This window comes from Astatotilapia calliptera, chromosome 5 (genome assembly GCF_964374335.1).
Source record: "Astatotilapia calliptera chromosome 5, fAstCal68.1, whole genome shotgun sequence".
NCBI classification, from domain to species: domain Eukaryota; kingdom Metazoa; phylum Chordata; class Actinopteri; order Cichliformes; family Cichlidae; genus Astatotilapia; species Astatotilapia calliptera.
Genome location: NC_137426.1, coordinates 21,840,075 through 21,867,883, shown reverse-complemented (window position 1 = coordinate 21,867,883; position 27,809 = coordinate 21,840,075). Strand labels below are relative to the sequence as shown.

General features: G+C 39.4%; 1 protein-coding gene across 4 annotated transcripts; it reads right to left on the bottom strand.

The window, feature by feature from the left end:
• arhgef25b (Rho guanine nucleotide exchange factor (GEF) 25b) lies at window positions 1-27,160 on the bottom strand. Of its 4 annotated transcripts, XM_080301287.1 has the most exons (18): window positions 26,829-27,160; window positions 26,328-26,727; window positions 25,224-25,326; window positions 13,349-13,671; window positions 13,140-13,244; window positions 7,441-7,562; window positions 7,052-7,118; window positions 6,810-6,913; window positions 6,532-6,601; window positions 5,825-5,914; window positions 5,638-5,730; window positions 4,895-4,945; window positions 4,721-4,798; window positions 4,429-4,620; window positions 4,175-4,355; window positions 3,879-4,084; window positions 3,641-3,781; window positions 1-2,010 (listed from the first exon to the last, which is right to left on the bottom strand). In XM_080301287.1, the coding sequence occupies exons 4-18, from the start codon at window positions 13,457-13,459 to the stop codon at window positions 1,909-1,911; spliced, it is 1,713 nt and encodes a 570-aa protein (XP_080157413.1). In that variant the 5' UTR covers window positions 13,460-13,671; window positions 25,224-25,326; window positions 26,328-26,727; window positions 26,829-27,160; the 3' UTR covers window positions 1-1,908. The 4 variants fall into 4 exon arrangements, with proteins under 4 accessions (XP_080157413.1, XP_080157412.1, XP_026023823.1 ...); XM_080301286.1 differs by lacking the exons at window positions 25,224-25,326; window positions 26,328-26,727; window positions 26,829-27,160 and adding exons at window positions 22,132-22,234; window positions 22,512-22,905; XM_026168038.2 differs by lacking the exons at window positions 25,224-25,326; window positions 26,328-26,727; window positions 26,829-27,160 and adding an exon at window positions 22,512-22,910.
• Between the last annotated feature and the right edge of the window lie 649 nt (window positions 27,161-27,809).

Sequence of the window (27,809 nt, the reverse complement as noted above, 5' to 3'; positions counted from 1 at the left end):
TCTGAACAACTTCTTTAATTCCACGAGTGTATCAGGACAGCACGAGATTCACCGATATGATCCAACACAAAATTATTTACATTCAAGACGACAATGACGAATGAGCACCTCGGTTTTATCTGTGTTCCCTTTTTCCTCTCTCTGCTTGGTTATGACAAGCTTTGTGTAAGTCCACAAATATGTTTAGTTCAGATAAGACTGACAATGGCAGGGTTAAAACAGGCCACCAGACAGAAAGCACAGCTATTCGCTAATCTCCAGGGACTGCAGGGATACACATAACTCGTGTGGATTGAGATCCTGGACTATAACTGGGATTTACGGTCACTTGGCAATTTCATGGATACAGTTATTTGAGGAGGGATTTAAGATCTCAGTTCTCTGTGGGAATAAAGTGGAATTGGTCTCCTGTGAAAATATTACGCATTATGCAAAGATCCATCAAAGAATTTTCAAAGGAAACAGGAAGAAATGAATACATAAACACCGTGAAGCACAGTCTCTGTGGTGACACAGATATATACACTTCATGTACACACACACACATATATATATATATATATATATATATATATATATATATATATATATATATATATGTATATATATATCTGGAAACTGGCGGGCACACCCTGAGAGGAAATATATGCCTGCATTTACACCAATCAGCCAAAACATTAAAATAACCTGCTTAGTGAAATGACCTCTTTGGAGAAAGGGTGTCAAACATAAGGCCTGGGGGCCAGAATCTTCCTGACACAGACACCAATCTGGTCTACTGGATAATGTGAAAGAGGGCGTAGTCTCGACTTTTAACTCTATTTTGGTATATTTAACAGCTTTTTCTGCTGATAAGGACTGCCCTCCTGCATTCATGCTACACTAAAGTATTAACAATTAGAAAAAAACAGAATTTTTGTTTGCCCCCATTTTTTTTTACTCTTAAATGTCTACTCTTAAAACATTTCTTGTTTGTTTGTTTTATAATGGGTCCACATTAAAAACAATAATAATAAAATAATTCTAAAAATGTGAATTAACAACAATGTTCTGTTTTATAATTACAGGACAGTCAAGGAAATGAGGTACCAGAACTTTTTCTGTAATTTTACACAATTATTTCTTACAATTTAACCCCAAAGTCATCCTGATAAAATTAGTTCATGTCTTATGGCAACATTTTTTTTAATCAAGCAGAAAAACTGAGACAAAATTTTGAAATTGCACTTTTTTCTTATATTAAGATATCACAGGCATTAAATGTGTAGATAAACCTAACCCACTTGAAATCAAAGTGGGCTATATGTGCCCCCTCAATGTAAAACAAATTTGGCATCCCAGCTTTGGAGGCATGGATGCAGGTTCACTGAGTCTGTGGAAAACTTTGTGTTCTGTGGAATGGACGTGTTGCCTGTGGACGGGGCTTTGTCGTGCCTTCGTGCAGATCCTCAGTCAGAATGGGTAAAGTTTGGAGGCCAAGTCAACAAATCTGACTTTACGTCCAGTTTTTGCAGTGTGTATTGTGCACTGTCCAGCTGGAAGAGGCTGCTTCGCTAATAAGGTGGAAGAAACATCCAGATGAATGGCAGCACCTAAGGCTTCGCAGCAGGTTTTTGCATTGCAAGAGATGATCGGAATTGTTCGGTTCATCTTGTTTTTAATGTTATAGCTGATTGGTAATGTATATGCAGATGCACTAAAATGAATACAGTCACACCAAAGTAACTTCACTAGAATAGTCCCCACATCATAAGCCTAAAGGAAATATGAGACAATATGTGAAAACAGAGACGCGCAGACTCGGACAGCTTGTGTACATGAGTGGAACAAAGTGTCCTGGCAGTCAGACCTAGTCGAGGTACTCCAGCTCCAGAAGGGTAAACTGAGTTCATGTGACACTGCAGCGCATTATTGCTCGCTCTCCTTGAGCTGATCCAAGTTATTTAGTTGATGCGCTGAATAAGTCCCAGCGTCCTTAAATGTGATCGTCTGGAAACTGGCGGGCACACCCTGAGAGGAAATAGGCAATTTTTACACTGGCATTTGAAGCAAAGACACACTGCAGATTTTCAAAGGCTTCCTGTTAATCAGGTGATTGATTCTGGCATCAGTGTAATTTAGTACATTTGCAAAATAAGACTGAAAAGGCAAACTTTAAAAATAACACGGAGATAAAAGAATTGTGCTGTTAAGGCTGTAATATTAGCATTTGCAGAATAAAGTGATTTGTTTTCACCACTTGAGGTAAATTTGAGGTAATTTAAACAAAAATTGTTAAATTATTTAATACAGTATGCACAAAAAAAACTATAAACATACATTTTAAAAATAGAAACTTTAATCAATTAAAGTAATACGAGAAGTAAATAAGGCTATGCTTGCATAATAAAAAGCCAGGAAACCCTGCTCAAGTAGAACTCAAAGCAAGCAAGAACAAATAGGGGTTTTTTAGTCATTAGGTAAATCATATGTGAAAAGGTCAGTTGTTGCACCGATTATGAAGGCCCTGTCACCTCTGCTCTTTTAGCCTGGATCTAGGAGAATAGGGCTGCAAAAGTTATGTGCAGTTACTTCATCAGTAATGAAAAATGAACCGGTACTCAGTGACTTTCTTTACATAAATGTAATTAAGAAGCTGTTACATAAAAATGGCACGGAGTCAGGAATCATGCATGACATGTGTGATAAAGGCTGTGTGAAAAGGTAGATAGGAAACTTTTATTTTATTTTCTTGTGCATTTAAAGCACAATAGAAACACAGCTGACCCAAAACACAAAGAGCAAGCCAAGAGGACAAGAACAACTTTGTGGAATCAGGCCAGATCAGCACGTCTAATAAGTATTGTAATCAAACTGCTTCCTCCTCTTGGTGGAAGTCTGAATGAATGAGATAAAAGAGCAGGTCAACGGGTTTTCCATAAACTGGCTGCAGGTTAGGTCAACCAGGTTTGTAAATCCATGCAGTAACAACAACAGGATATTTTCACAAAGGCATACAGAGAGTCATTTCCCATCACCATCAGTGATCGCCACAACAAACAGCCTCAGTCCACGCACACAGACCAGCTCCACAGAGCTGATCTACATCACTTTATTTTATTTAGAAATGCTGACTGCATTGAATTATATCACATTCTGCAGCCGACTGCAACTAGTGTTGACTAAATGGCTGCCCAGAGCTTGATGGTTGTGCACATTCACCATCCCTTTGATGACAGGGCAATTGTCCTGACGACTGATTGGATCTTTCTGCAAACAGTTGCAGTCTGACTTGGACGGACTGCAATCACTCTTAGAGACATTGTTGAAATTTTGCAAAAAAAACCTGCTAATTTATAAATGCAGACAGACTTGTGACATTTTGCCATCAGTCTGAATGAGTCTTTGACCAATGACCACAGCTCAAAGGGACCCGACTCAATTGGCTGCCTGCAAATGTAATCGTTAAATGTGAATTTCTACCTATACAGATAATTTGGGTTCAAATAGACACTTTAAATGTTCATTGATGACACCAGTGCATAACTATAGACCGTAAACAACTTTTACTGTATTTTCTTTCAGGAAGAATAAATTATCAGCATGGCAGATGCCTCATCTGTTAAATAACTGAGGTCAGTCAGTGTTGTGTATTATTTACCTGCAGGCTGTGATAGCTGCAGGGAGCCAGGCCATTGGATGTGCCACAGTCACGTCTCACCTCTGAGCACAGACTGAGCTGCATGGGGGAGGAAAGTGAGGGATGAGCTGCACAAACTGTTACCACGCAAGGGTTAGACACCTTAAAGAGACAAAGAAGTCAAAGTTAAATCGTGAGAAAAATACAGATGCATGTTTGTGCATAAATATGATGGTGAGCACTGCTGTTTCACACGCACCGTTTGCGAGGCCGGGCTGTGCTGGGATGAATGCATAGAGGGCAAGGAGGTGTTATAAGACAGAAAACAGGGCTGCTGACGCCTGTCCACGGATGCTGAGGAGTGAGGCCACAGGCCAGATGCTGATGTAGATGGAGACTTTGTGTTCCTGCCCAGGCTGTTTGACTTACTTTCCCTCCGTTGGTATTCTATCGGAGATTGAAGAGCTGCAGCAGACAGGAAGATATGTTGCATTATTCAGACAGACCAAACTCTTAAATCAACAGTCGTATAGAAGAAAGACTGAGCTCCGGTACCATTAAGGAAGTTCCTCTGAGTCTCTAATATCTGGACCACATCACTGTGCCAAGCCTGCTGTATATCCGGAGATGATGCCTGCATGATGAAGCGCGTCACACTGCCGTCAGTGCCTCGAGAAGTCAGGACCAGACAGCAGGGATCTTCTTCAGAGTGCTCCTCCACACCAAGGCAGCTTACCTGCAAAACACAACATGCTCATTTTGAACATTAACAAAAGCACTCAACACTCAGCACTCAAATATAATCTCACCTTGATGCTGTTTCTAAAGGTGTACCCCGGCAAAGGGAAACCCTTTTTCTTATCAATTGGCTCACTGAAGATGACCAGCTGCTCAAACAGGAAGACCCGCCTCTCCCTCGCTTTGGACAGGAAGCCACTTTCCTGCTCGCTGACGGAGAAGGTATCCTGCTGGAGCAGCTTCCCCTGAGCCGTGATTTTCCCCTGAGCAGTACATATATCATATACCATTGTCAAAGAACACAAGTCATCCCGGATATGCGTCTTATTTTTTAAGAACACATTAAAAAACGGCGGATCTTACCTCAAAACCTTGGAGCCTTCCCACATTCATCATATCATTACATCGTTTTGGCACAAAACACATAACCTCCACTGCTCTCTGAGTCAGATGGATAGCAGTGAAAACATAATTTTAGTGTGCGATTGAAATGATAAAGCATTTTATTGGAGTTTCCATTTCATAATGAGCTCGTACCTGCAGCTCCTCCACATCCTTCCCAGCTTTGCTGTAATACTTCAAGAAGTCCTGAAGGTGCCAGTCAATAAGAGATTTATTTTAATTTTCATAAAATAAACTGAAACAACTTGAATAGAAAACTGTAACATAAAGTAAGGAAATAAGGACTTATAATGGTGCAGTATAATAAAAACCTCCTTGTGACTAGGATCAAAATCAGTGGCTGAATTTAATTTTTCATATTTGGCAACCGGTTGCAAAAAACTGGGTGACAGCTGTTTGCAACCAGTTGCCGAACCTTTTGCATTCACTTTGCACAGGTCACCTGGACCTGTGCAAAGTGAACGCACAGGTCACCTGGATTGAAGGAAACTGTCTCAAAATAATCTTAATCTCCCTCTGCAACCACTCTCAGACAGATTGGAGAAGGTTTTTAAATAGCTGCCCTCTAATTTATAAAAGCAAATGGATTTTCAATAAGTTGCAATCAGCATGAGCCTGAGTACAACTCGTTCGCAAGACATCTTTCTGCAATAGAGAACGTGACTCAACTGGTTACCCGCTAGTTGTATGCAAGGTTGCTGAGAGCCTACTCACAATTTTCAGTTGTGAACGTTTTAATTTAAGTAAATTAACCCTTTTACTATTTAATATTTTGATCATTTTGATGTTTCCTGAATCAAACGAATGACAGATTATTTTAATATTAACATGTAGCAGGTGCCATGCAAGTGAATAGGTCATCTTTTTAAGTAGCAAACCTTCAACAGTAGCTGATACTTCATGATCCTCTGAACAGGTTTGATAAGCAGGTCATTGAGCTGCAGCCTGTGACCCAGCTGTTGTCTGAGATCCTGTCAGAAGACAAAAATGGAAAGAAATGTGAAAAACAAGGGTTTTTTAGGCTGAAAAAGTCATCTCTGCGGACAGAGACCATTGGGCTCTCACCTCAAAGTATGTCTCGATGTATTCAGAGACAATGTGCTCGGACTTGGGTTTGTTCTGACAGTAAACCACATACATGTGAAGACGCCGCTCCTGGAAGTGGAAGAGGGATAATGGAAATTATTACAAATAAGTGTGGAGCAATGAGCAGGGTAAGAATTACACCTTAGTGTCCAAAGCTGAATTAGACATGCTGCAGAAACTTAAAGAAATAAAGATGTTTGGATCGAAAATCAAATCAAAATTATGAGTTTATTCTGTTTATATTCCTGCTGTAGCACAGCGATACGGATGCTCGACTGTAAAGTGCCAATAATCGTTTTCCACACCCTTCCAGTTTCTCCACATTTTGATGTTTTACATCAAAACACAAAATAAAAGTTGCTTTCTTTGTGTTTAATGTTGCCGTTTGCAATGATGATCATCAAATCTTCTGAAGTTTAGAGTAAAAACAACAAAAAAATTTAATAGAGCTCAGAGAGGTGTAGATTCAGCTCCTTTTTACAAACAGCAGGGTCTCAGTGGAAGCGTCTTCGACACTGATTGCTGCCTGTTATTTACCAGCTGCACCTGCAGTCAGCTGATCTACAAAAAGAAAACACATCTGCACAGCAGCAGGCCGAGGCATTACATCACTGGGGACTGTGATGACTAAATGTTCAGACTGAGAAAAAAAAGGACACAAGTCTCTCACTGATCTTTAGGCTCACATGTTTGATGAAGAGCCGGGCCAGGCTGTCTGGATCACCCACACATTTCTCCAGCTCTCCCAGGAAATAACTGTGTGACACGAAGCACAGAAGGTCAGGCAAAAGCAGCCAACCAGCCAAACACACACACACGTACTCAGAGGCAGGAAACAAACAGCAGCAGGGGGTATGACACATGCTTAACAGCTATGAAACATGAGAAGTTTAGGGGGAAAACTTGTTAAACATAAGAGATGTTCATATTCAGAGGAACTCAGGGGGGAGACATTCTGACTCACTCCTTATGCCAGTCATAGATCTGGTGGATATTTCCAAACACAATCCTGTCCTTTCCTCTCAAGTCCTCAGGAACGCCCTGATTACCCATGGTGGCCATGTAACCCTGTATAAACACAAACATGTATCTAAGTTGCTTATTTCTATACGGGAAATAAACTCCTTTGCTTTTGGTACAAATTAAGCAATGTCAGGTGTTTCTTATATAAATACAAATAAGTAGATCATTTGAGGTGAGGCATACCTGCACTATAAGTCCAAGATCTTCAACATATAGCCTTTCTGTCTCTATCAGCTCTGTTAGCACGTATCTGAAAGACAAACATTAAAAAACATGATGATGATCTCAGGGCTCTGTGCGAAATATCAATCATAGTTAGTCACAGTTCTCTCAGCATAAAGGCATGAAACAAGGGCAAACACATAGCCTTTATCTATAAAAGGGAAAAATGATAAAAGAGCAAGGGGATCATTCCACAATTTGGGGGAAATAATTGAAATCGGACAATTGCCCGTGGTTTTCAAAGGGGCTTTTGGGACTGCCAGGAGCAGCTGGTCCATGGACCTCAGCAATCCTGAGGGGATAAAGAAGTTAGAGAAGTTACAGTATTTGGTATAATGCTTTAGACTTACATGCTCTTCTCTAAAGCAATGTTTCTCTCTTCTTCACTGTCCACTGTACCAGAACACTGGCTGGTTGAGTCATCGGTTACAGTACAGCTGTCCTCCCGTTGCAGAGTGTTGATGCTTTGACTCTAAAACACAAAAGGAAAACATTACATCTTTTGGCATTTCTGTAACATACAGTATTACATTCAATCAGAGAGGTCAGTTGGTTAAAGAGCTCTGGATGACTGTGAAATAAAAAGTAGAAAAGTAACTCTAGGTACTTTTATTCAAGTAGTATTGTAGATACAGCAGTATTTTAATCTGTATGCTAGTTAAAAATTCTGTTACTTCTTCCCCCACTGCAACACAATGCTGTGGAGCAATCCATTCACACACACTAAAATCATTAGGCTTCATGCACGGCACATCCAAGGCAAGTTTATTTGTATAGCAGTTAGTAATCGCCGCGGGAAACACATCAGTGGGGCAATTTTGAGTAACCTGAGAATAATAAGCACATTTTCTGTGCTGCTGAGGAGAGTGTTGGGCAGACAGCAAGGTTAATAATGAGCAGTTTGTCAAGTCATATACTGTAACTGAGAGCCTGCTAACTGAAAAATGCACAGAAAGCTGTTAAGTAACAAACATCACTCTTCACCTAAAAGCACTGTAATCTAATGTGAATTTAACTGGAATCCTAATTTTTATCTTTTGCCTCAGTGAACAAGAGCCTATTGCAGAATCAGAACATGTTGTCAAGTAGATCAAATGTACATTTTATATTTGGAGAATGATTCAAATGTGTGGAGCTCAACTGGTTTGCAGGGATGCTCTGTTCTGCAATGACTTGCTGTTGTGCTGTCAGATAACTGGTAATGCTCTGAGATCAGGGAGCAGCTCAGCGGCTTCTCCAGCAAACAGTTTAATTTTCTAATTTATTCAAATTACTGAAAGAAAAAGCAGCAAGTACAAGTAGCACATGTACAAAGCACTACTACTTTAGACAATGTATTACACAACATCCCAACTTTCCATAGTATCCTGGCCCGATTCACCTGACAGTGTCCAGACTTTTTGCGTGCAAACAAATTTATGGAGCTGCTCATACATGCTGGTGATTAGTGGTTGTTACTAGTCTCTGCGCCAGGCTAACTGCCTTTTGGATGTTTGTTATACTGACCATACAAACCATGTATCCAATATATTTTCCAAACTATTAAACTACTCTTTTAAAGGGACAGTAAGACTGTTTATAGTAACCCAGGCAGCAGCAGAGTAAACAGTTAATAACTGAAAATAAATATGAAGCTACAGGTATCTAAGCAATGACATTTTTCTGCAGGGCCATGAGTTAAAAAAAGGCTAAAAGTGAGAGCAATCATTTATTAAGAAAAATAATGTGCTTTATGAGTTAAAGGATTAATTTAATCATTTAAAAATTCCTCTTATCACCTTTGCAAAGCTTACAAAACTTTACTCTGTCATCTTTGGAGAACTGTCCAACATCCACAGACCTGTTTCTCACCTTGCCTTTGAGGCTCTTCTTCTAATTTTGGCATGCACTCCGCCCTCAACCCTAACCCTGTTAAAGGCTGTTTTCTTTACTTAATTACTTCCAGATGCGATCAACGAAAGCCCACAGGATTCAATCTACTCCACTCCCTCTCAAAGATTACTCAGTACAGTGTAGGGTTTCTGAGAAATATTGTCGGTGCTTTTATATATTTATTTGTGTGTGAGCGTGCACATGAAAAATGCAGCAAAATTGAGTCATAATGCACAAAGGTCAGGTGGTGTATATGAATAGGAGTGCTTTTATATGGGCAGGATGTAGATGGAGACATGTGCAGTGTAAGTGTAATTATGCTTTAAGTTATTCATTATCTGCTACAAGCTCTGCATTACATTATCAGAAGATTTAATAACAAGAGACACTCCATGGAAAATCTGTGGGAAAGTGCAGAGGACTTTACTGTTTTTTGTGTTTTTAAAATATATTCTTAACCAACAAATTGCCCAATTAATTGTTTAATTCACAAATCAAACATTTGCCTTAAAATCTGTCTAATAAAATGTTTTTTATGGCCCAGAAGAGGCAGCGGAGTTTCTATTGATTTGATTTTGCATGATAGAGCTTTAAACTGAATCCATCCATGGCAAGTCAGATTGTGTTCACAGACAATGTTTTCTAGAAGTGTTCCTGACCCATGCAGTAATTTCCATGACAGAATCATGCCTATCTTTCATATAGTACACACAATTCTGATTTGTCCCGTGACCCTTTGATGATATTATGGACTGTAGACGATGACATATTTCATCTCTTTACAATAAGTCTTTACAATTTTACATTGAGGAACATTATTCTGAAATTTTTCCACACGTTTTTGCAAATTGGTGACCCACTGCGTCTTTAAGATGCTATTTTTATACCCAGCTATGTTACAGGTCTGTTGATGCTTAATCTAGGTAGTTTTTTTAGTTTTTTTTTTTTTTTGCTTGTTTTTTCTTTTGATTGTCAAATTGCAGTCCGAGAGTCAAAATACTTTAATTAGTAACATACACAGAGGAAAAAAAATAAACGAAGGGCTCTTGGAGTGTGCATATGAGTGTGTGTTTCTCAAGAATCTTTCATCTGATCTTCTTAACACTTGGCAGGTGTACTCCTGTTGTTCAGTTCTCATATTCTGGCTAAAAGCTGTTTTCTGTTAGGCTTTCTCAACAGTCTGACACACAGCCTGAGAGCAGGAAAGAGAGGCACATGCAGAGTCTCTAACAGAGGAGAACCATTACTTTAAGAACTTACATTTTAATCAGGGAGCTAACATAAGATAAATCTGAATGATACTCTATAGAGCTATGTCTAGCCCCCCACTACAGACTGGTGGCATGTCAAGGGTGTATTCCAGCTTTTAATTGAATTTCAATTCAACTTTTGTATAGTGCCAAATCACAACAACAGTTGCTTCAAGGCATTGCATGTTGTAAGGTAAACACCCTACAGCAGTACAAAGAAATAAGAGAAAACCCCAACAATCATATGACCCCCTATGAGCAAGCACTTTGGCGACAGTGGGAAGGAAAAACTCCCTTTTAACAGGAAGAAACCTCCGGCAGAACCAGGCTGAGAAAGGGGCAGCCATCTGATGCAACTGGTTGGCGTGAGTAAATGATGACAGGACAAAGACATGCTGTGGAAAAGGGCCAGAGATTAATAATAACAAAAAAAAATAGATGAAGAGAGGTGTATAAACATAGTGAGTGAAAAAGGTGACTGAAGAAGACTCAATGCATCATGGGAATCCCCCAGCAGCCTAGACCTATTGCAGCGTAACTAAAGAAGGATTCAGGGTCACCGGATCCAGCCCTAACTATATACTTTATTAAAAAGAAAAATTTTAAGCCTAATCTTAAAAGTAGAGAGTGTGTCTATCTCCTGAATCCAAACTGGAAGCCGGTTCCACAGAAGAGAGGCCCGAAAACTGAAGGCTCTGCCTCCCATTCTGCTTTTAAATTATTTAGGAGCCACAAGTAAACCTGCAGTCTGAAGGAGATATCCTGGTCAGAAATGACTCCAAGATTCCCCACAATGTTGCTGGAGGCCAGGGTAATGCCATCCTGAGTAAGTATCTGAGTAGAAACAGCATTTCTAGGATTTTCAGGGCCGAGTACAATAACCTCAGTTTTATCTGAATTTAGAAGCAGAACATTTGAGGCCATCCAGGTCTTTATGTCTTTAAGACATAGGTGTCAAACTCTGACCCGTGGGCCAAATTTGGCCCGCAGCCTAATTACATTTGGCCCGCGAAGCCATACCAAATTACTATTAGAGCTGGCCTACTGGTATTATACAGCTAATATATATATTGTTTAGTATTAAGCTTTGCTTGTTCCATATTCAGTTTTACAGCAAAACGTGTTTGAGTCCATAAGAAAAGATTCATTCTTATATCTGGAGGATTAAATATATTTCAATAAATATTAACGTTAGCCCGCGACTTTGTTTCAGTTTTGAATTTTGGCCCACTGTGTATTTGAGTTTGACACCCCTGCTTTAAGACATTTCTGCAGTTTAACTAATTGGTGTGTGTCATCTGCGTAGCAGTGAAAATGTATGCTATGCCTTCTGATGATACTGCCTAAGGGAAGCATGTATAATGTAAACAGAACTGGTCCTAGCACTGAACCCTGTGGAACTCCGTAATTAACGTCAGTGTATGAAGAGGACTCTCCATTTACATGAACAAATTGGAATCTGTTATATAGATATGATACAAACAACTGCAGTGCAGTAACCGTAATACCTACAGCATCTTCTGAGAGCTAACGGGGCTAAGCTACCTGCAAAAAAAACTGCAAAGAGGCTACATTTATTACAAGTATCATTATTACTAAAGGACACCGAGGAGTAACTAAACATCTGACACACAGAAGGAAGGTGCAAGAGGGCCATGCAGCTACCAAGTTGGCTACAAGCTAAGTTAGCGAATCCCTTAAGAAATAGTGAGTGAATACTGTGAATATAATTAGCAGCAACAGAGAGTGTGCTGTAGACTGTAAATGAGTAATTCAAACTTGTTGTGACAATTAAACAAGACTATTTTTTAAATTGCATTGTCACATTATTTTAGTAAGGACTCGTTAACAACAAAAATGTAAAAATGTATATATATTTTACACCAGATACCTTTCCTGTTGCAATCCCCAAGGAAAATAAGAGTTTATGTCTACTTCTGGGGTCTTTTGCTTGTTCTGCAAATACATAAACCACTACAATATAGAGCCACCATGTTAAAGAAATGAGCTCATTGTTTTTTATGTATGAAAGATTCAAAAATATTGACTGATACTTCCGATTTTTAAATCACCAAATATGGGTTGGAATACAAAGCTCTTCATGCACACATGTATGTTTGTGTGTGAATTCAATTATACCTCTAACGTAGTCATCATTTAATGTGTTATGTTGTGGATCAATGTTCAGTCCTTAACTGCCCACAAGTGACACAGATCATTTAGATGACGATGATGGGCTGATAACTCGTGGAATAATAAATGAATTAGTATTGTCATGTTTATGGCATTCCTGCTGTGCTTACTGTGTGAGTTATTTCCTGTTTTATTTTGTTATCCTTGGTTACGACCTCTCAGTTGTACTTCCAACCTTTGTTCTGTTTTTTTCTGGACAACCTGCATTCAATTAGTCAGTCAGTCCCCTGAGAATATATGCCATCAGCTGTCCACGTTTCACTTACCAGACTGACTTGTCTGGATAATAGTCAAGCTTTTGTGCGCATGTTTGTTCCTAGATTTCTCAGTGTATCACTTTTGGGATTTTTTTCCTTTTTTCTGCCCATTTCAGGATTTGTTTTCTTGGATTTTGAGTTTTCCCTGTGTCTTGTGTGTCCTATGTTTGGGTCTTGCTTCTTCTGAGAACCATCATAACTACCCTTTCAAGTATTTATTGCACAAATACACAACAAAATTGTTAGTTGTTTTTTTCTTCATGTGCATCAATGTACCAGGTTGTATTCACAGCATGCAAAAGAAACATTTACTGCCTGTGTCTGATATGGATGAATTTTAAAAGTGTGCTTCTAGCAGAGTTACTTTTATGACTTCTATGAGACCTATTTATGGTGTTTAACTGCTGAGAAAGAAAGAGGCTTTGAATCAGTTGCATTTATAGGTGTGTAAAGACAGGTTAGGCGTAACATCATTACTAGACTCTGTGCGTTTCTGCCTTGCAGGAGGTCCGATAAGTAGCTCGGAGAAGCTGGATGTAAAGGAGAATGAACTGCTGGATTCAACAGGCCATCTTTCCACTCCTGGCAACAAAAATAAACTGTAATTAGGAATAAATATATCATTATACTAATATAGCATATCTCAGTACCGTAAATGAGTTTATATGTCTGTCTTAAATACTAACTGTGTCTCCAGAGGTGAGGATGGTGTAGTTATTGTGCACTTCCATAGGCCTTTGCTGAGTTTCAGTGTGGGAAAGGATCAACATTGGTTGCCTCCCATCTGACCCAAACATCTGCTTCTCGCCTTTCCCCGCTCCACTTCTGGCATCAGAGCTCAGCTTGCGGACGGGATTGGTAAGCCATTTCTTCAGAGTGGTGACAGGGTGCCGTGAGCCTCCAGACGAGGAGTGCGAGCAGGGACTGGAGCCGCCTGAGGCCTGGTGAGGCACAGAGCCCACTGAGGGAGTGATACTGCCATCACTGCCTGCCACAGAGTACGACTCTGCTGCAAAAGGAGCAAGAAAGAAGGGGGGGAAGAGAACATGAATAAAGTCCAGGAGCTAATTGCAGGGTATATCCTCATAGGTCAAATGTTGCAGACAGAATTCTGCACAAAAATGTTCAATTTCCTGTCTTTATCCCACACTGTAACTTCAGTAGCTGCAGCTACTGTACCTACGGGCACTAAATGATTTTAAATACCAGAGCTGGTCTGTTCTCACAAGGAAAGGCTAAATAAATTCAACTGGAAATGTTATAGTAAAAGTTGATTTGCGTGCATTTGTTGTGCAAATTCACAGGAAAATGTAGTTAAAGCAATACTTTTGTAAAATAATAATCATTTTTTTAAAAGAGCTTTCCTATTTTAACATTCTTTTATTCAACACTATATAATTTGATTTATTTTGTTATGCATTAAAGGAAATACAAACCCAGCACCAGAAAACAGTTGGAGCACTGTGTAAAATGTCAAATAAAAGTAAGCTGCCAAACCATGGATACTATCAGAAGCTTTTCATGGTCTTGCTCTCTTCTGTTTCATGTTTTCCAAGCAGAATTTCAAATTTTGATTTGTCTGACCACAGAACAGTTTCCACCTTGTAGCCTCAGGCAATTTTAAGCGAACTTCGGCCCAGAAAAGCCAGCAATGTTCCTGGATCATATTCACATGTGACTTCTTCTTTGCATCACAGAGCTTTAATCTGCATTTGTGGATGGCACGGTGATTTGTGGAAGTGTTCCTGAGCCCATGCAGTGATTTCCATGACAGAATCATGCCTGTTTTTAAAGCAGTGCTGCCCAAGAACAAAATACACAACATCCAATACTGATTTTCTGCCTTGTCTCTTGCACACAAAGATTTCTCCAAACCCTCTGAATCTTTTAATGATATTACGTACTGTTTACAGTTTACATTGAGGAGCATTATTTTGAAATTGTTCATCCATTTGTAGATTGCAGTTTTTTGCTGATTGGTGAATCTCTGCCCATCTTTACTTCCGAGGAACTCTGCCTCTCTAAGATGCTCTTGTTACACCCAGTCCCAAAACTGATCTGTTGCCAGTTGTTGTGAGCTGTTTGAGGGCCACTAACTTTTCCAGCCTTTTGTTGCTCCTGTCCCAACTTCAAATTCGAAAAAATGTTTTATTGTGAATAAAATATCCACTTATGAGATTTACAAATGATTGCATTTTTTTTTCTCAAATTTGGGGAATTGGGGATGTAGTAGTGTAGTAGTATTCACATCATTTAGTTAAAAAAGTAGGTATAAAAAGTTAAAGTTGGCATTATGAAGCAAATGAACTTGTTTATATATCGTGTTATATTATTTATTGTTAGTTAAATATTTTCATGGAAAACTAATGTTTTAGTTTGTCATTGTAGAGCATTTTCTTAAAAAAAAATAATAATAAAAAAATAAAGTGGCAACTATGTCAGAACTCTTCTGGTAAATATAGCTAGTGACCCCCGGATATATATCATGTTCATAGGATCAAACCTTTCTGATAACACAAATTAAAGCATTTTAAAATAGTCACAACTGAGATCATCATGTTTGCACTGAATGTTCTCAGTCAGCAGCTCAGCCTGGACCAGTACCAGAGATGACACCGTTTAACACCACAGCTGGATCTTGTTTCCAGCTTTAAGTCTCTCCACTGTGGAAACTGGTATCAAATCGTGAACCACACGGTTTTAATCAAGAGCTGCAACCTTAAAATTTCACTCTGTTTTGCTGATCATAGCAAAATGAAATCTTTCAGGAGCCCCATTTTGTCATTTTGGATTCTTCCCAGAAGCCACTCTTCCCTGTCAGCACATTTATGTAAGCTGTAATCATAATAACAAGCTTTCTAGAAGCCAGTGGAAAACTGGGTCAGCCATTTGCCAAAACTGCCTGATGCAGCCATTAAACAAGACACCATACTGACAATAAAATACTAAATCATGTGGGATTTTTTTTTCCTGTTCCATTTTAACTCCTTTTATTTTAAAAAAGACTGGAAAAAAACTGTTCCCTGTGTACAAAAACAGACAAATATTAAATGCACTATTCATGATATTTGCACGATTAGTGATACCGACTGATGCTTTCAGCCGGCATGAAGATATCCTACAAAACAAAACAATACATTTAATGGAGGCTGCATTCAAGTAAGATTATATACTAAAACAATTGTCTGCTGCTTTATTCGTGCAGTGAATAACACAAGCCGATTTCTGTAATGGGATGATTTAGACAGAGGGGAGGTGTTTGTGTCTGTTTAGAGTTTGGGATTGTTGACACGTTCAGAGATGAACTTGTCAACAGCTTGCTTATATTCTAAATGAACATGCTGACCAAAAATAATGGAAGAGTCTGGAAATGTAAAAGAAATAATGGTGAATCCAAAACAAGATGAATTTAGAGGATGAAGAACACAGAAAATAGATGCATGAGAAGGTGAGAACAAGAAGTAAAACAGCTAGAAGACATTATCCAGTACTAACAATTAGGTTTATAACGTTCTTCTCTTTATGTTAAAAACAAACAAACAAACTGTGGAACAGCGGTAAGCAAGCAAGTTCAGGGTTCAAATCTGACTGACGCTTGCATATTTTCACTGTGCCTTCATGGGTTGGATGCTTTTCTGTGTCCCTTTCTCATCAGTACTGTCGCAGATGTCGACCCTGTCCGGGTGTACCATGCATGTTGCCCACTGTCAGCTGGAAACTACTAAGATGACAAGTTAGGATAACGAATGCATATATTAGTTCTCTGGACCACAGCAGAGTCACATCACTGGTGAGTGCTACAGCCAAAATCACGCACAGTATAAAATGATGTTTTTTTCAGTTAATTTTTTTTATTTTCAAAGCAGATGTTTCAATCAGTTAAGTGACTGCAGCATCTTTATCAGCATCTCAACAACTATGTGATCCAAATAAGTACAGAACAAATTCAAACGAGTCACTACAAACAACCCCGAGCAGAGACTGCCATCTGGTCTCCTTTTTTTTTTTAAATAAAAAAAAAAAAACAACTATCAAGGTCATTCATGAATGCTGTCAACCACCCCAACATCTGTTAAAATGAGGTATGTACAAATCACTGCTCGTTTTTCTGCAAATACACTAACATTTACCCTGAAATGACTCTTAGTATTCATAGTGGCTTCTCTGACACCCAGATCAGCGCTGAGCTGAGCAACTCAGCCGGTCATGTTTGTTTAAAATTGTTATGTAAGGTGTCATTTTCCAACAGAGCAACAGCTGGACCACCATCAGGACTTAAGGGAGTGTTTGAAGTGCATGCAAGGATGCATGCTGCTAATGCATCCACGCATTCAGACATTACAGACATAAGATTTTTATTTTAAATACATAGTTTTATATTCAGTTTAAAACCTGTTGATTTAAACTGTAACATTAGCAACTATTTTCAGGTGGTTTCACAACATAAATGCTCAACAACATACAGATCCATGGATAGATGAGAGTTTGGAAGAGGATAATTTTCTCTGCATCCATGCCCAGATGGAAGGAGATGACAGTAAATGAGACCAAAACATTAAGGAGGGGTCACTCACTCCAACAGTAATCCTTTCTGGTGCATTTTACTACAGTATGGAGTTTGATATGTGAGGGCAGAAACTGACTCACTGAACTGGAGTAGACCATCTGGGTAGTTGTGGATTATTTCTAAAGCTTCTAGTGAGTCAGCAAATCTTACCCCAGTTGGAATCACATCGAGAGTCATTCATAGTCAGTTATCAAGGAAAAGGAGGCCAATTGACCTTTTTTGAGCATTTAACTTGCTACTTTGATGTTTTTCCACTTTAAAGAAGTGTAGGTCCTCCCATTCTCTAGTTTTATAGTTAGTCTCCTGACCAGTGTCAGCACTGACCACATTTCCTTGATGTGTGCACAGAAAGAATAACTGAATAACTTTTGCAACTGAGTGTTCAAATAACTCACTTAAATATTTTGAATTAGTACCATGTCTGGCTCACAGTGAGTGACAGCAATCGGTACATATTATCTAATTCTAATTTTCTAATGCTTTAAAAATTATGTTAAACATTTTGCAACATAACTGAACGCTTAATTACAGTTAAAGTTACAGTTAACATCATAAAGTATTATCCATCCAGGAAATTAAATTGATTGTATAATTTGATAGAAAATCTCTCTTAATAATCAGATGCCAACATGCGCTTTCATTTATTTAATTTATTTCAGTGTTTTCATCTCATTAAGCGTCATGTGAGGGAGCTGATTATTCATCTGTGCGTCACATTATCTTCCTGCTGATGGAAGAAATGATGATCACTGCAGTCTCAGTTTATACTTCTTCTGTCATTAAAAATACAAATCAAGCAAGGTGTATGTTTTCTGTGTACACCCACAGAAGTATATATCCAGTGCAATACACAGAGAGGAATATGTCTGTTTATATGCCAATGAGTGTTTTTACTCCTTAGCCACAAAGACGACTTATCATGTAGGCATGAAGTTATAATTATTCCAGTAAAATAGATTTAAACAGGATCTGATCGAGACCTACCTGTGCACAAAATACACACCTGTTTAGACATGAGCTGCAACTTAAAGCCCTGTTTATTTAATTCATAAAGACCTCATAGTACCATATTATACAAACTGATCACTTTGCTCTCAGACTGCTGGTTTACTTGTGGTTCCTAGAGTTTCTAAAAGTTGATGGGAGCCGGAGCCTTCAGCGATCAGGGCCCTCTCCTGTGGAACAAGCTCCCAGTTTGGATTCAGGAAACAGACATCCAGGAAACAGGATCAGGTGACCATAGGCCATCCTTTAGTTATCCTGCTCTTATAGGCTCAGACTGCTGCAGGTCCTCTTAGCACTTCTTCTCCACTCACCATTTTCCCTCCCCACCACAGCAGCGAGTCACTACATGCATTTTTCCCCCACAAGGTTTGTTTTGTCCCGTCTCCCTCTGCTCTCTCTCTCTCTGCTGTTTTCTTTCCTGTCACCCCTCCAACCAACCACAGCAAACAGCTGCCCCTCCCTGAGTCTGCCAGAAGTCTCTTAAAAGGGAGATGTTCCTTCCCACTGTCACTTGCTCATAAAGGGTGGTCTGACTGTTGGTAACACTGTAGGGTCTTTGCCTTACAGTAAAAAGCACCTCATGGATTGCTACAAAATAAACTTGAATTGAACTGAATTTTGAATTACATTAATTTTACATGAGTGTAAATTAATTCTGCATGGGAAGTTCACTACAATATCAAACCATGAAAGATCCAGTGGAACAAAACAGTGTGTCAGCAGCACGTACACAACTTCCTGCATAAAGTCTTACAGCAAGATATTAACTTATTGTACACATGAAGTGCAATAAGTGATGATTTAAGACACAGACTGTGGGTTCCCCTCAGTGCTTGGATTACCTAAGAATAAAAAATAACTTTGAACTAACCCGCTTTTACTCATACTGGTTACTTACACACACTGTTCCTGCTAACGTCTATTGCTAAATACACGAGCTACACAGCGTACGCCATCTTGCCTCATTGTAGGTAAGGTTAAGGACAGAGTTTAGAGTGAAAAGATAAAAAGTAAGCATCACATTGACCATTGAACACATACCAGAAGCACACATTATTGTTTGCATCGTGTAGCTAATGGTTCCCAACAAACACTGATGTAGAAATATATCACAACCGTGTTTCCTGTTCCATGATTTTAGGGCATTGTTTGTGTAAAATACGCACTATAAATAAAACTGCTTTGTCTTAGAGAAGACTGAAACCTTCCCTTGCTGCAGGTACTGTTTAACTTTATGCTGTGATGTAAATCTGGTTAAAATCAGACATTTAGTTCAGCAGGAAACATACCATTACCCAAAAAAGTGTAAGATGGCTAAGTGAGTGTGTAAACTCCTGTATATGGAGGTGATCTGTGAAACTAGACACTTTCATGCTTGTTACTCATCGGGTTTACTTCTACACATGCTGGCAAGGATGATGTCACACACACTGGCTAATTGGCTATTAATCAAGGCAGTTTCTGCGCCACAGTGAAAGAATGTCTGGTGACACACCGAAAACTGTAGATTTCCAAGCAAGTTACCCAAAAATACTTTAACTGGAAGTGTTTCTCTGTCTTTATAAATAGCACTTGGACATTGTGCCAAATGAAATGAGCAATCAGTGAGTAGGATCACAGAGTGAAGGAGAAGAAGGAGGTCTTGTAAAATAAAGGAGAAATCTCCATACCAAACAAGATAAACACTATAAAATGAGAAGAAAAAAAAATGCTGAATAAATAAAAGGCATGAGCAAAAAGATGTTAAAAAGCAGTTAGTGTTTTAGTGTCATCTATGACTAATCCACAAATAGAAAACAGATATTTTTAGAAATGTCTAGAGGGGGGTGGTGGGGGAGGGGGGGGGGGGGGGGGGAATCACATCACTAAGAAGATGAGTATCCCAAAGGAAATCAGGAGGTGAGAAAGTGAGGCAACGCAACGCTGCTTTCATTTTCACATTTTACATGCCTGGTTGCAGGGTCTGCCACAGTGCGGAGAGCTGCCCTGTAATCACTTCCTGAAACAACTGGAACAACAGAGGATTTAAGGGTTGCAGTTGTGGGACATGGCTCTGTGTCTATGCATGTGCCTTTGTGTGTGCATGTCTTAATATGTGTGTATTTACAGCCGCATTAGCTATGAGGCAGTGTCACAGTATTAGGGGAATGATTTTTTCTACATAGAACAGCACTCAAAAATGCATCCAACGTGAGAAACAACCAGATGAGAATTTTTTTTCTTTTCTAGCCATGGCTATGGGCATATCCACCTAATCTCAGTAAACTAATCCTTAATCAAACAAATAAGGAAATCCAGTGAAATGCAGTTTGTTTGTCAAAGGCTTTTTGTGGAAGTGATTCATTATTTGAGCCAACGAGAAAACAAGGGAATTTCTACAGCAACCCACACAACATGTCATAATGAAATAAGGACTTAGTCAGAACCCCTTGGCATCAAATTTTAATGCATCGAGTACCCTTACGTGTTATTGTTCAGTGTGCAAGGTTAATGTTGCAAATGTTCCAATGATGCAAAGGGCCATATTTTAACACAAACCACAATGCTTTCTTAAATCTAACCAAGTCACCTTCATCCCTAAATCAAGCCATGGACTAGTAAATGACATAGTGGGGGTATTCTGAGAACATGGCCCTGATCCAGGAGCTCACACCTCACACCACAGCAAGGCTGGGCCCAGCAGACGTCATTTACTAACAGTGCACTCGGACAATATTTAAGACAAAATGTAAACAGCTGTTATTAGTAGCAGTAGTAATCGTAGTAGTTATAGTGGTAGTAGTTTTAAAGACTTCCTAAATATACTAGGACAGCCAGACCTTGATCATTTTTTCATGCGCATGGTCACAGTATGAAAAACTGGATAAGATATGCCCTGACATCCTCAAGCATCTCGATGTATCTGCTGCAATACTGCATGGAGTTCTGAAATAGTGCCAATGGTTAGCAGACCGAAGAGGTGGTCCCCCTTTTTAAGCGAGGGTGCTGCAGAGTATGTTCCAGCTTCAGGGGATCACAGTCCTCAGCCTAGGAAGGTTTTTACCATGTTACTGGATAGAGGAGTCTGTTAACTGAACCTTTGAGTCAGAAGGTTTAAAGTTTAAACTTATTGATTTGGAGAAGGCATATCTCTGTGCTATTTGGTCCATGAATAACTGTTGTGAGAGCTTGGTCCAGATTCCAAGGATTAAGACTAGCTCCCAGTTGTGTAGGACTTTAAATGCTTTCCCTTTGTCAGAGATTCTGTTCATAATTTGTATGGACATGACATTTTAGGGGCAAAGGGTTTACCCTATGGTCATGTTAGCTTCACTGACCAATGACCTCCAGCTCACACTGGGGTGTATGTACTGTATGTGTGAAGAGGCTGGGATGGGAATTAGGACTTCCCAGACAGAGGGCATGGTTCTCAGTGAGAATGAGTTGCTACCCCCAGTGGAGGAGTTAGAGTATCTTGTGGTCACAAGTGAGGGAATCGTTGTGGTGAAGAGACAGCTGAGTGTGAAGTGAAAGCTGCTTATTAACTGATTGATCTACAGTCCTGCCCTGACCTTTGGATAACAAACTGTTGGTAGTCACCAAAAGAATAAGACCGTGGATACAAGCAGCAGAAATGAGTATCCTTCGAAGGGCATCTGGGCTCTTCCAAGGTCAGGAGATAGCTTAGGAACTCAATCATTCCGGAGGAGCTCAGCTCAATCAAAATGAACCAGTTAAGGTGGTTTGGGCATCTGGCTAGGGTGCCTCCTAGGGAGATGTTTCAGGTTCCACCCCAGGGTGGACCAAGGACACGCTAACGAGATTATGTCTCTCAACTGATTTTGGAATGTCTCAGTATCCCAAAAGCAGGTAACATTCAGATAATTTTTTTGAAAAACATCCTTCTTGGCAGTTTACCTCCATCCATAGGATTATGATGATCTTCTAACAGGTGAAGTCGAGGGAAGAGATTTTTGGTTGAAAAGTTTGCATAACTTTTCACCTGAAACTTTCCTGTTTCCTGTTTTCCCGTACAATGAAATGGAAAATATTAATAATTACCCGAAACCGAACAGATGAAAGATACATGCAAATAATTAAAAGATTAAAAATCAAAAGTAAATGAGGAAGGATCGATGGTCTTTATTATATTGTATAACTGAATAAAAGCTCTTACTTTGCAGTGAAACTACAGAGTCTGAATGCATCTCCTCATATTACAAAATATGAACACTCTGCAACATCTTGCAGACACCGCAACAACAGATGAATAAACCTGCAGTAAAACTTCTACGTACCTCTGGCTTTGACAAAGCAGCAGCCACATTTGCTGAGTAGTTTTCTAAACAGGTGCTGACACCCACACCCTCGGTGATGGTGACTCCCTCTCATGGTGATGCACTTCTGCCGGTCCATTCAACACCATCAGAAATAGGCATAGTGCTGAGCACACACACACACACAGAAGCACATGCACACATGCACACACACTATTTCTGTGGTAATCCCCGCAGGAGAGAGGAAAAGTGTACACAGAGCTTCACAGCCATATTCCAAATTCGAGCAACAACACCTGATGGGGAAAAAAACTCCACCATTATCCCATGATTTGATGGCAAATCGCAGGAAAACCAGAGAGGCTGTTGAGGGCTTCGGCTTATGAGCCTCTCTGCGCTGGGAGATAGTGAGCAAAGATTATGAGAGGGACCAAAAGTAAGTGAGGGAGCGACAGAGGGGCAGGGAAGGGGAGGGGCCCTGATGAGGGAGGGATGGTAGCGAGCATGCTGTGCTGCTGCACCAGCATCTGTTTTCCAGTCCCTCCTCTCAGCCTCTCCCCTCCCCTCCTGATCCACTCTCGCTTCACACCTCCTTCATCAGCTTCTATTATCAGTGTTTGCTCTCTGCTTACCATTAGCAGGCATGAATAACAACGAGCATGAACTTTTCCACTGAACAGGCAAACAGTCATTTTCATTAGGCAATGCCTGCCTGTTGACTGGTCCACGTTTGGTCTGGGCTGGGTTAGCAAGAAAGAAAGTACACTATAAATCATGTTTTTCAAAGGAAGAAGTGCTTATTTGAATAATTTTGATGTTGACAACTATTTGCTACAAATTTGTTACCAATTAATCTCAGGTGTTCCCCACTTCCAGATTACAAAAACTATTCTACTTCTACTATTCAACACCACTTGACTCCAAAGGTTGCAGACCGTGGACTCTTAGTTAAAACAAATCACTCAGCTAAAGTAATAAAAGCTGAGAACACATTGTGTGCCATCACAACCTACTAAGAGACAACAAGCTGCAGATTTGGAAACACATCAACGACCCACATTTGTGTATTTCAGGAGTAGAGGGGAAAAAGTGAGAAAGTGTGAAAAGAAATACCACAAGCAGTCATAATTTCGTTTAAAGTCTATAAAAAAAAAAGCACCCCCAGTTACTCAAATGGGCCCGCACTCTGAGCTTAATCTACGATTTATGTTTTCAAAACTTTTAACTAAACCATTCTCTCAAATCAGTATGACAGCCTACTCTTCCCCGCTCGCCACCCGTCGATACCAAAGCACTGCCGTGGAAAAGCCAACATATGAAAATATCCTGCACACAGCCCACCGAGGTAGCTAGATGGAGGCGGACCGATTTAATCTCAAAGCCAAGATTAAGTATTCTTGACGAGATGATCTTACGAGCACAGCTGTCCGTGCTCGCAGCGGTGACTCAAGAAGATTTACGGGTAAACTCGCATGATCCCAAATGTGGACAAAGTCAATGAAGAAGGGGGAGAAAAAAGGAATAGAAGAATTTGACACAGCTTCATTTTTTACTATATGCAAACTGCAGTTTCACACACACATGCAAACCAACATTCACACATGACCAGTGCAAATGATGACATCTCAGTCCACAGAGGGGGAAATTACGGCTGCAAAAATGTCAAAATGCTCTCGTTCTGCCGGCCGTCGAGTTAAGCTTTTAAAAACTCTGCTGAGACGATGATCCCTCTGAGCTGAACTGCACTAATCCCGCCACAATTTAGGATTACAGTCCGTGCGTGCATGTGTATGTCAGCTTGCGCATGCCTAATCAGTCAATAACTAATCACCAGAATAACATAATGTGGGGTTGCATTCGGTGTTTATTTTGGTGTGTCAATTCTAACTCTTGTGCATGCGTTGCTTTTCTGTCAAACAGCTCCCCACTATGGGTGATGTAAGAGTTGCACCCAGCAGCAAACAGTGTGTGCAAATCACTCACTACTCACTTTATAGCAAGTATTGACTATATAGACATTTTATAGCACTTTCACTACACTACCTGAATTCAAAGTATCCCACAATTCCTCGTTAAATGCCGTGTACAACCAGTGGTCACTCCCCAACCACTGTATAGTATCATGGCTCAAAAATGGCAGACAGATGAGAGGAAAGAAAGGAGCACATGACACTACTAACTTTGTGTATTAATTTTGGAAAAAATATGTTCTGTGTTTAATACAATGCTGTGTGTCAGTATTTATGTCATTATTTAACCTTTTTTCTTTTGCCACCTTCTGACTATGTAACAGCAATGGTGCATTTAATGGTGCAGAGAAAATTACTCATAGAACTCAGTAAACATGGAGCAGGGAGTCATGCATGAGTGAATGATTATCACTGGTCCAAACCGTGAACCTATCTTAAGCCAAAACAAGTTGTATTTGGTGCCGAAATCTAACCAGCAAGTAAACTTTAAAGTAAAAAGCAAGTGAAGATGAAATGAATCAGTCAGTAAAAACTAAGTAAAACATAGCCTGCTTTCCTGGCTGATAAACTCTGAGTTACTTCAGACTCTGCAGCACTTTAAAAGAGGACCATTATCACTAGGTGTACAGTAATGATGCAGGTGGTGGATTGTGAAACAACAGTGCAGGATAGCATGTGTTTAATATGGAAAACTAGTGAGATTTGACAACCAGGTGGCATGACATCCTGGGATACGAATCGATGCATACACTCACTGCGGTACCTTAACCTGCGGTCACAGGTGACTTCCTGGCCCACTTCTCCCGAGTCCATATGTCCCGGCTATGACCATGCAACAACATTTTCTCCCTGCTGGTGTCTGAAATCTTATACATGGAAAAGACAAGCGAGTGATCAGTGAAGGGAATTGGATTTGTATTTTGATACATATATATGTGATAGATTAGGGGGGTAGGTAGATCCTACCAGACAGAGCTAATTATACCAGGCTAACACTCTGTTTCACCTCTCCTCCACCCCCTGTCTCTCTTATTTTTGCTTCAGCTTAAGTGGGTTCTTATCTTATCTGTGGAATTTCTCTTAGAGAACAAAAACGATCAGGAGAGTGGATGGTATCACAGCCTGGGGTCAATGATGTTCACTCAAGTTAAGCCAGGGTAATTGAATCTTAATAGTCAGCTTCTAGCCTACAAAACAAAAATGCAGAATGCAGCTAGATTTGCTGATCACCACCCCAACAAGTCTTACTGCATGACATGTGAGAAAGATCACATGCAGCTTATTTCATTTGAATAGATTTTTTTAAGGAAACCACACTGCTCTGCATGTTGTTGTCTTTGCATTTATGACAAATTCGAACGTGTGGCCATAAAAACAGCAAGAAGCGCGTGTCTGCATGCTGGCTAAATGACTAAGGCTCAGGATTTGGTTTTCCATAACAGATGACGAATTAAATTAAACTGAAATGAGCCCTATTTTAGGGCAAAATAGTAATAATAATTTTAATAATAATGTTAATTTGTTTGCACTCATATTAGCAAGAATGGAATCACTTTTAATGGATTTTGGAAGAAATTACATTTATGTGATTCTTTGCATTAGAAATCTAAAGACTACATGGCAAAGAGAACAAGATTTGAAAACAAAAAATATATAATTTGAATCAAATAATAGTTGCACAGTTTTTGAAAAATTACTTATTTTCCTGTATTGAGATGTCTTCTTGTGTTATGTAATTCAACATCCATTATACTGGATAATATTTGACATAAATTAATACCTAATTAAACATTTGTTCAAAAATATGCTGATATATACATAAGATTTTATATGAGACCATTTCCTTTTATGTCACACGGGTACTCACTTTATCAAGCTTGTATTCCAGAAGTTCTTCATTCCTCCCTTTTTCCAAAGTCTTCATTTTTCTTCCTCTTGAGCTTCTTCTATCATTGCATCATCTTTCTTCACTTGGTGCTGTACTCTTTCCCCTCATTAAATCATCCGTGCGCCAAGTTTTGGACTTTAATCAAAGGTAGAAAACAAGTTAAGCTTAGGCTTCAGAGAAACATCCAACTCATCCTGCCTGACAAAAAGACAAAAGCAGACAGCTTAAACTTTGCAGCGGGTCTCCTGCGGGAAGATGAGGACAGCTGGTCAATTTCAGTGGGATTTCTCCTTAGGCCGCTCTGGATTAGAGAGGGTCAAGCCATCCAGACAGGTCCTGCCATGTCCAGCAGATTCCTTGGGCTAATTTCAGACTGTTACTGCATTCCCAGAACAAAAAAATATACTCAGAATAGTTTATTAAAAACCTCAACTGTCTTATTATTATAATTATTATTATGATAAAGAAACACAGACTTACTGCCTTTTCTTTTAAACCAGATTTGATTTAACACTTTTATTCCAGTTTGTGCTCTGAGGTAATTCCTGGAATGTAAACAATCCACAGATTTAAATCATGCCAATGAAGTTTGTATATCCCATACACTTCTATCACAGATGTAGGATGTCATCACTTTCACTCTGCTGTGACCAACCAAAAAGGTAAATTTGAGAAATACCATCCCTGAACTGCAGCTGTTTGGGAATTTCTTTGTTTTGGAGTCTGTCCCATCTATTCCGAACACACTGGTCATGTCTAATGGGATTTGACTTTCTGCTAGTTAGTCTTAACAAATTAATTAGATTCCTTGGATTAAAGCAGCTTACTGTTAACATTTTATACTCGTAAATGAATTAAAGATGTCCACCAATAAAAATAATTTTGAAGACTGAAAAAACTTTTATATGGTAGTAGCTACTTATTTCCAGATTTTTATAAGGTGGTCAAAAAGAGGAGTGTATTCCTGTAAGCTACATCGACCTCTAGGTGACCCTGTAGAGATTGCTCTTTTTTTTCTCCTTCATAATTTGAAATATGAAGGAGAAGAAAGCTATAATCTTTTATTTCACAGAAACATTATGAAGGATTATATTTGTTTGTCCACAGCTACTCGTGCACATGTTTATCTTCATTCTTATGACCGATCAGGGGTAAAGCAGCTCATCTACTAATGGGAAGGTTGGTGGTTCAATCCCTCGCTGCTCCAGACTGCATACCAAATATGTTTGGGAAACATACCGAACCCTGAGTTGCTTCCAATGCAATCATTCAAGTGTCAATGTGTGTGAATGTGAGACAGAAAGCACTTAGGCATAGAAAATGGGTGAATGAGTCATGCTGTATAAAGTGTTCTTCTACTCAAGTTGAGTAGAAGAACCAGTCCATTTACCATGTGAAATGTGTGATTTTAATATGTCGATGTCTGTCTCAGTTTTTTTTTGTACACAGGTCTCTTGTGAA

Coding starts and splice junctions, on each gene's coding strand:
- arhgef25b (XM_026168038.2), bottom strand. CDS start 22,629: ATGGACCGGCAGAAGTGCATCACCATGAGAGGGAGTCACCATCACCGA. Junction 7,563..13,139: donor GCAGAAACGCACAGAGTCTA/GTAATGATGTTA, acceptor TTTGTGTTTTAG/AGTCAAAGCATCAACACTCT. Junction 4,621..4,720: donor GAAGGCTCCAAGGTTTTGAG/GTAAGATCCGCC, acceptor TGTACTGCTCAG/GGGAAAATCACGGCTCAGGG.